General features: G+C 34.3%; 1 protein-coding gene and 1 long non-coding RNA gene across 2 annotated transcripts; one reads left to right on the forward strand and one right to left on the reverse strand.

Annotated features, from left to right (window-relative positions):
- Nucleotides 1-4032: 4032 nt before the first annotated feature.
- Nucleotides 4033-6082, reverse strand: LOC145090470 (ricin B-like lectin R40C1). Its single transcript, XM_079028664.1, has 5 exons — nucleotides 5535-6082; nucleotides 4895-5463; nucleotides 4680-4802; nucleotides 4373-4601; nucleotides 4033-4235 (listed from the first exon to the last, which is right to left on the reverse strand). Coding segments are annotated over exons 2-5 (921 nt in total). The 5' UTR covers nucleotides 5462-5463; nucleotides 5535-6082; the 3' UTR covers nucleotides 4033-4233.
- Nucleotides 6083-6936: 854 nt separating this feature from the next.
- On the forward strand, nucleotides 6937-8535 carry LOC145086881 (uncharacterized). The gene is made up of 3 exons (XR_013700663.1): nucleotides 6937-7498; nucleotides 7990-8026; nucleotides 8110-8535. It is a non-coding gene; the product is annotated as an uncharacterized LOC145086881 (long non-coding RNA).
- The last annotated feature ends 1002 nt before the right edge of the window (nucleotides 8536-9537 follow it).

Consider the following 9537-nt stretch of genomic DNA (forward strand, 5'->3'; position numbering starts at 1 on the left):
GTGTTCAAGACCGTTAGGTCTTTATGCTGTAACTTATATTTTATATTGATAAAACAAGATAGTTTCTGCAAAATGTTTTATTGTACTGGGATTTCCACAAAAAAAATAATAATATGGTTTTGAAAGCGTAATGAAAATTTATTTTTTGGTTCTAAAAAGAATGGGGTGTCAAAACAACTCCATATGAACTTTGGGTCAAGTAAACTCCAAATCTAAGGTATTTTCGAATTTACAGTTATAGAGTTGTTGTAAAGTTAACTGAACCCAAAAGAAAGAATTTAGGTGAACGTGAAATTGATTGAATTTTTGTTGGATATGTTGAGCATTCCAAAACTTATAAGTTCTATGTAATGGAACCCAATGATTCGATGTCGGTTCATACCGTGATTTAATCACGTGATGGGATTTTTGATGAAATGAGATTTTTCATCAATTGTTCGGCCTAAGGATTTGACTCCCAACGCTAGTGAAGTGCCAAATCTAGAAAAATTAGATTATGTTTTTACACCAGAAATACAAGAGACTTAGAAAAGTAAAAGAGGCCGAATTGCCAAAAATTTTGGTTCTGGCATTCAAATATATTTTGTGGAAGGATCGAGAGATGAAATTGGTTCTCAATATTCTTATTGTTATATGATAGAATATGATCCTAAGACATTTAAAAAGGACATTGAGTCTCAAGATGTAATTTTTTAAGGAAGCAATTAAAGATGAAATATCTTCAATTCTTGAGAATAACACTTAGGTGTTATTTCGATTAGACCAGGCCGACCCAGAGAGGAACGTGTCTACGAGGGCACCACCAGATGTTGTAGAACCTAGCTGGCCCTATCTTGCACAATCTACTAGATTTTCCTCTAGGTTATAATCCACTTGGGTGCAAATGGATCTTCAAAAATAAAATGAAAGTTGATGGAACCATTGATAAGGTTAAAGCTCGATTAGTGATTCAAGGGTTTAGGCAAAAATGAAAAACCTGATATTGACTATTTTGACACTTATGCTCTAGTGGCATGAACTTCTACCATTAGACTGTTGGTTGCCATAACGACTACACATAATATGATTATTCATCAGATGGATGTGAAGATATCCTTCTTGAATGGTGAACTTGATGAAAAATTGTACATGAAACAACCAGAAGTTTTTATGCCTGTAAACGAGCATATGGTTTGTAAACTTGTGAAATCTTTCTATGGGCTGAAACAAACACCTAAGCAATGGAAACAAAAGTTTGATGATGTCATGTTATCCAGTGGGTTTATATTAACCCAATATGATAAATATGTTTATTGTAAAATTGATGTTACTGGTTCTGGTGTTTTCATTTGTTTGTATGTGGATGACATGTTGATCTTTGGTATGAACCAAGATCCAGTAGATGATATAAAGAGATTGTTGTCATTTAAGTTTTATATGAAGGACATGGACCTGATGTGATCTTTGGGATAAGGATTAAGCGGATGGACAAAGGGATTGTTATGAAACAATCACATTATATTAAGAAAATTCTTAATAAGTTTAACTTTGGTGATGGTTCTCCCGTAAGTACCCTTATAGATCCTAGTGTGAAATTGATGCCTAATACCGACAAGCCCATTTCACAACTGGAATACTCTAAGGCAATTGGGAGCTTGATGTATACCATGACAAGTAATCCTAGTACTCAACGTTTGCATGCAATTCAAAGAGTATATAAGTATCTTAAAGGAACTGCATATTGTGGTTTGAGTTACTTGGGATATCCTTCAGTACTAGAAGGGTATTTAGATGAAAGTTGGATTTCATACTTAGAGTATCACTCCTCAACAAGTGGGTAGTTATTCTAGCCATCTGTTGGGTTTCTAAGAAGAAAAGTTGCATTACAAGTTCTACAATGGAATCTAAATTTGTTGCTTTAGCTACTACACGTATGGATTGGGTATTCTAACAATCACTCACTCTCTCTCTCTCTCTCTCTCACACACACACACACAACATACAGAATTAACATATAAAATTCTCTCTAGTTCTTCATCAATCTTTTGTGCGTAAAACATCAAGTATTCCTTTGAATATTATCCTAGGTCGAATTTCTCATAACCCAAACATAGGGGAGAAATATTGATTTGAAAACGGAACTAACATGATTCGTGAAGAAACCAGTGATTATGATATTCAGTTTCTACCCTATTTTCTTCTAACAACAAACATATGAATGTTGGTAATATGTAATATAGTAGTATCAAAGGGAACATGTGTTTAACACGTATTTGATATTGTAGCTCATGAAGAAACACATGACTAATGAAGGAAACATAAGAACACTTTCATCTTGAGGACAAATTGATAGACTAAAAGAAAGTTATGTACATTTCTACAAATAGTCAAAGTGGAGTAACATTTTTGTTAATTGAAAATTATATCACACATGTTGTAGCATATCTATGGCAAAGGATATGTGGCGGCGACATAGATGTTGAAGGTGGCGCAACGGCTGGATAGAGTTCGGCAATGCAAAGAGGTTGAATGCAACTCTGTACACTAGTACATAAATGATTTGTTGGTGCGGTTAAAATAGTTATTTGATGCGGTTATTGAACCGCACTAAAAAATGTCGCATCAAATAAAAAAATACCCTCATTTAATAGTGCGGTTATAAAACCGCCTCAAAAAATAATCAAAACCGCACCAAAAATTAGTAGAGGAAAAATACAAACCGCACCATAAAATGATGAAAACTACCCCAAAAAATGCAAACAGCACCAAAAAAAACATCCCACCGGAAACCACCCTTAAACCACCATCATCTCTACCGCGTGTTTGTTGCCGAAAACATAAGATTCACCAAGCCACACCATTTTTATCGCCATTAACCACCGTCGAGCATCTCCCCATTGACCTCCTTTATAACCGAATATAAACCACCACCAATTCACACCATCACCATCTGCCCTACCTTTGCTCAACCACCATTACAGCCATGAAGAACACCCAACATCCCCGGTTACCATCGTTTTTTCCACTTTAAACAAACCAAACGTAAATCAGTAAAAAAAAAGGAAGAAGAACAAAAAATAGTTTATCTGCATACCTTCCATCTCCATCACTAACCACCGTTAACACCGACCACAAATGTCGTGCCTTTACTGAGAACTATCGAAGCACCACCATCTCCTACATATTTTCGATCAACCAACTTATTTCACCTTAAACAAACCAAACGTTAATCAGAAAAAGAAAATAAGGAAGAAGAAAAGAGATATGCTTCTTGTGTTGTCTGTAAAAAGGGGTAAAGCACACGCAGGGCACACATTTTTAGAGGAAAATGAAAATATAGAAGGAAAACGAAAACGTAGGAGGGAAATGAAAAATTCAAAGGATCAACCAACTTGTAGCTTGCTTGAACATGAAAATTTTGAACAAAATTTGGAGGGATCTCGTGAAGAATGAAAATTCCGAATGAAATTTTTAGATGAAAGATTAATGGTGCGGTTGAATGTTTTAATGCGAATTATTTTTTGGTCCGGTTCAATGTTTTTTCAGTGCGAATTATCTTTTAAGGCGGTTTTAATTGTTTTTTAAAGCGAAAACTATTTTTTTGTGCGGTTTTGGGAAACCGCCTCAAAAAAGCTTTAATTGTGCGATTTTGGAAAACCGCACTAATAAACCCTATTTTATGGTGCGGTTATCTTCTTTTTTAATGCTGTAGATATTTAATAAGAGGACCGCAAACTATTTTATGGTGCGGTTATCTTTTTTTTTGATGTTGTAGATATTTAATAAGATGACCGCATCAAAAAATAAAAATCATTCGCACTATTAAATGACTTGTGTAGTAGTGACAGAGATTGAAGTGGCCTGGTATAGAATGAGGGTTGTGGAATGTTTTTTAAAATCTCAAGTAAAGTAAAAGACAATTATAAAATTGAATATCAAAAATAGTAATTTCATAAACGAAACCAAACCACAATAACCAATCACACAAAAATTGAAACCATTAGAACCAAACACATAAACACATACGATACTTTGATCAACCAATTAATTTTGTCCAAAAGAAACAATGAGCATTAAACCTCAGTATTACAAAAATGGCATTAAAAACATGCAAAAATGTCAAATTGGAGATTTATAAGAAACACGATCATTGTTATTTAAACACGTCATCACTCAAAAAAATTCATAAACGCCAAATGACATGAAACAAAGCATCTATCATGGTTGATTATCAAAACTTCACACTCACACAAATCCTGCACAAAAACATAACATAAAGCCAATAAGAAAACCCTTTTGACTGATTTAAAAGATATTTTTCTTTTGAGTAGCAATTAGCCAACAAAATGATTACCATGGAAACATATTATCGAGTAAAGTTGGAAGGACTTACAATACGGGAATATGATCCACTTTTGGTTATCACCTTCGTTCCATTTCCACAAAACAACTTCCGTTCCATCATGGACGCCACCATATTCTTTAATGCCCTTAAATGCATCTAGATTAAGATGAATATTGGTAACTGTCCTAAATGACCTATAACCATCACCCAAGTCATTGCCCAGACTCCAAAGAACACTCATGTCGATTTCATCCGGATTGTAATTCTTCAGCTGAACCTGAGAAATAATGTAAGAGTAAACACACAAACGATAATATATTTGGAGTTTATATTGTTACACCAAGCATAATCATACCGGATAAGTTTCACCGATAGACAATTTCATAGCCTCTCCGGTGGCTTTGTTGACCAAGGTAAAAGCGGGTTTGCCCTTTTCATCCTTAATGCTACTACCAAGTTTCTCGTCTTTGATCCAATGCTATTTAGATGCATGTCAAACAAATTGGTGTTGGTGAAACATTTGGAAGAAAAAGTAAGCATATGCACTATCGGAAACCGAAAATAAGAAACCTGGTGAAGATCAGAAGAATTGGTTGGAGCAAGAATCACTTTTCCATTACGGATAGTGAGAGAGTAATCGGTTTTCGCCTTTGTATACACCCGAAATGTGGGTTTATTGTCCGTATAATTTGTGGGGTTTTGGTGGTTAGTGTGTGAGCAGATAATCGGAGGAATGTGAAGGCTATGGTGGCTACACTGAGGAGAGACATGGTAGGAAGGTTGTGCTGGTGGTGAAAGACGGTGGCTTTCTGTCAGGTAGTAATCAAACGTATCAGGTGGTTTTCGGTTGTCGCCATTGGCGTTTGGAGTTGGTGGTAGAGAAGAATCGTCATCACAGTAGTGGCAACCGACGTTCTGGTGGTTGAGGCGAGTAAGGTGGAGGAGGAGGTGAGTAAGGTGAATCGATATTTCTCTGTAACTTCGAAACTGATCGAAGGGAGGTGGAAGAGGAGAGAAAGGTGGTTCTCCATGGTGGTGGTGGTTCATGTGAGGTGGTTGTTCATAGTGGTTATCGGTGTTGACCGGAGGTGGGTATTGTTGTTCCTTGTCTTTGGGGTGATCGGAGGTGATTGTCATTTCTTGAAAGCCACAAGTAAACAAGAAATTAGAAACTAGATAACATTATAATCAGAAATTAACCATGGCTTACCTTCAATTTCTTCGGAAAAATACACTGAGCTGCAGCCAATGACTTCTTCACCACGGTTGTTTCTTTCTTAATTTCACTCATGTGTTATACATCTTACCCATCTTCTCATTTTTATAGGCGATGAAGGCTAATCGATTAAGAAACTGTTCGTTCTCCTTCAAACGTGTGTAACCCCCAAACGTCAGGATTGGTCTTCAATTTCCCCTTCCCAATGCAAGAAGACATATTGAGTTGCATGTTTTCTCCGTCGCCAATAATATTCTCATTTACCATTAGACGGCCTAATTATATTACATCCTTTTTCATTTTAATACTATTTACATATGTATCTTATTTAGGATAATCACAAAAATACAAAAATAACATATTTTATTATATAAGTTGTTTATCTTTTTAGACTAAATTGCAAAAATGTCAATGTGGTTTGTAAAATTTTATGATTCTTTTTTTATTAGTGAACTAATTATCCAAAAAGTTTTGTTGGTGTATCAATGATTCAAAATTTAATGTTTTTTTTTATTGGTTTGGTCCTTATTCATTTAAAGAGAGGATTATATCACTCTTATTTGTTTTTTATTTTTGTTTTTTTTTATTAATTGTAATGATTTTAAGTAATTAAAAATTATAGAATGACGGACTCCCCCTCTATCAAAGAGTGGTGGTGAACGGTTTATGGCTAAGAATGGAGGTATACGAGGGTGAAGGGAATGTCAGTGATGACGATTATGGATGCCTTACCAGAAAACCAACGACACCTACGGAGGAAGAAGGATGGCGCCGGTGGTGGTGGTTTTTGAAACTTTTAGTCAATTTTTGTAGATGAGAGCCATCGATGAAGGAAGAAGGATGTCGCTAATAGTAGTTTCAGGAGAGGAGAGGAGATGAAGGTTGACGTCGATGAAGTAAATATATGTGAGTAGGTGGTGTCTGAAAGGTAGTGGTGTCCGGAAAGTGGTGGTGTATGGCAAGCGACGGTGGTCCTATGGTGTTGGTGGTCAGAGAGAGAGAGAGAGAGAGAGAGAGAGAGAGAGAGAGAGAGAGAGAGAGAGAGAGAGAGAGAGAGGTGTGGGTATAATTTTTCTTTTTTGGTTTATAATTAAATATATAGAAAATAATTAAAAAAAAGAGTTATTGAAGATCAAATTCATTATTTCAACTTGGGTATGGGTCGAAACTACACAAAAATGTGAACTATAAGGACCAAAACCATACAAAATATCTAAAATTGGACCACCGATCCACCACAAAACCTTTTCGGACCAAAACCATTCAATTTTGACAAGCACAAAAACAATTTTTTTTTTCAATTTTTTCATCTTTTTATAAAACCGCGCTACCAGTGTCGTCCCAATACATGGGCGATTTGAGTAGAGGCCCATGGCAGCAAAAGGAAAGGGGCATAAATTTAGCCCACGATATAAATATTATAGGTATTTTTTTGGCCCAAAAATGAGTTCGACATCATCTGATCGGCTGTGTCGCTTCTAGACTACTACTCTTGGAGGCTGGTTCTCGTCTTCCCAATCATCGCCTAGAAAGACGAAAGGTCAAGATGTTAAAGATGAAGAGTCGATTGGTTTCTCAATCATATTGGTCTAGAGGATCTTACCCATATATCGAATAACTAAATAACCTCTCAGTCTCCCGATTTCTGTCAAGAACAAAAGAAGTAATGTAATTTTTTGAAACTCTCTTGTTTCGTCTATGGATTTTGTCGATGCTTTCTCATCTTCTTATTTATGGGTCTGTCAATACCTCTCTACTATCTAAACTCATCAGAGTTCACCCATCCTTGAATTTCAGTAATTTGCGTTTCTTGATTCGACTAAATTCCTTAATTATGTATAACGAATTAGTGGTGGGGTTCTCCTATTCCTGATTTCTGTGAACGTAATCCGAAGAGACAGAAGACTAAAGAGTTTAGACGTGAGCTCTGAATTTCTGATAATATCTCGAGAGTGGAGGTATAATTATTATTTCCTAATTTATGGTTTTCTATACTTGTGATTTATGAATTTCTAGATTCCATGTATTTTTTTCTTCATATTTTTGTGTTCACATTTAAGACTCGAGAGGTATTTTTTTTCTTAATATTTGAAGGTTTTTTTGAGGTATAAAGTTTTCATTGTTGCTTATAATTTTTAGTACAATGGATTTTGGTTTGTGATTCATTTTTTCAGGTCACTTATATATAGCAAGTCAAAACAGAAACTTTTATGAGATTTCTTATCAGTCATAAGTATATTAGTTGAGCTTGAAATATGTTTTATCAACATTGGTAAATAAAGGGTTGAAATTGTTTTTTATTGTTTAATTTGATGTATTAAATACTAAATCTGTATTTCCGTTTTGCTTCAATGTGAAAAATAGTTAACATATATTGTGATTTTAGTTTTAGTATTGTTTTGTTTTATATTACTAAAATAGTTAATTTATCATATTTTCTCTTATATAGTGTCAAACGGACCTGACTAACATAGAAGTATTACGAGGTATATCTAGCGGTTAAAAGTTTAATACTATTAATTAAAGATTCACATTTATTCAATCAGTGGATTCATGTTTTATTTTTCAGTTGCAAGTATGGGGTGCGTATGGTTTGCTTAAGGCTTGATGATTGTAGATAGTGAGGTGGATTCTTAATTTGTGAGAATGTATTGGTAATGTTATTACCTATGAAGGTTATAAATATAAAGTGTTACTAGTGTGCCCTTGATTATTGTGGATGATGTGAGGTAGATTCTTAATTTTAATCGAACATGTACCAATAGGCCAATGGTCTAGCGGTATAGAGTGACCATCTCATATGAGAGGTCAGGGGTTCAAGTCTCAGTGGAAACATAGGTGGTTATTTAGGAGTAGATTAGTTAGTATGCCGTTTCAAAAAAAAAATGGTGAACATGTATCGTAAAGTATATGACTATGAATGGTATAAATATAAAGTTGTATTAGTTTGTAATTTAGTTACTTAAAAATTTTATTGATTTTCTATTTTACTAAATGTTTATATACAAATCTTTCGTGCATTACTTGCTACAGATGGGCATCATTTTTTTTATTCTCGCCCTAGGCATGAAAAACCAATGAACCGACCCTGACCGCTACCATTTTGCATGAAACAATGTTGTTAAGAATAGCTAGTCAAATTAATTTGATGATTTAACCATTTTCATGATGACTTACATTGGTTATTTTGAGTTACATGAAATCACAACCATGTAATATATCATATTTGACAACATTTTCTTCACAATTTGATGTATAAAGATTGGACGTCAAACAACTATCTTGGGTTTCTTTTCTATCTTTAACATTTGTAAGGCATCTTGTGTGCCTTAGAGATACCATGACAATCATTAGAAGCCAGGTACTTGAGACAGTAAGTGGTTAGGTGTATGTCACATATCCTAAATTCCATGTCTAACGATATGAAAGCATTCATTTCTTCAGTGAACATAATTGAAGCCTTATGTATGCCATGTTCAACAATAGAGGTGTGAATTATATTGATTGATAACGTCATGGACTTAGTTTGAAGTTTCATCCTATTAATTTTTAATATGATGTCAATTTTCATTATGATGCCGGTATGGAGGAAGCTAGGCAAGTATTTCAACAGTTTCAACATACCAAAAACTTGCAATGTTCCCTTTAAGTTTAAAATGATGTTGTATTAATGATCTATGGTTTTGATTATGTAAATTGTTAGTAGGCTTGATGTACTAATTGTAAAGATCATTTTAGTTATATTGAAGTCTAATAACAAATTATTACTACACGTAAATCATTATGTACAAGTTTTATATACAAAATTGAGTAAAAGAGGAAAGGGAATTTGGAGTCTAATAACAAATTATTACTACACGTAAATCATTATGTACATTTTCGTTCAACCAATAACCTATAACTCATTAGATTATTCTCCCTTTCTTCAACACTTGGCTCTAATTACCATTATTATATGTTATGATTGTTCTTCTAATATTCAAGTTACTAGCTTACA

Source organism: Lactuca serriola, chromosome 2 (assembly GCF_051521515.1).
Source record: "Lactuca serriola cultivar US96UC23 chromosome 2, Lser_US96UC23_V15, whole genome shotgun sequence".
NCBI lineage: Eukaryota > Viridiplantae > Streptophyta > Magnoliopsida > Asterales > Asteraceae > Lactuca > Lactuca serriola.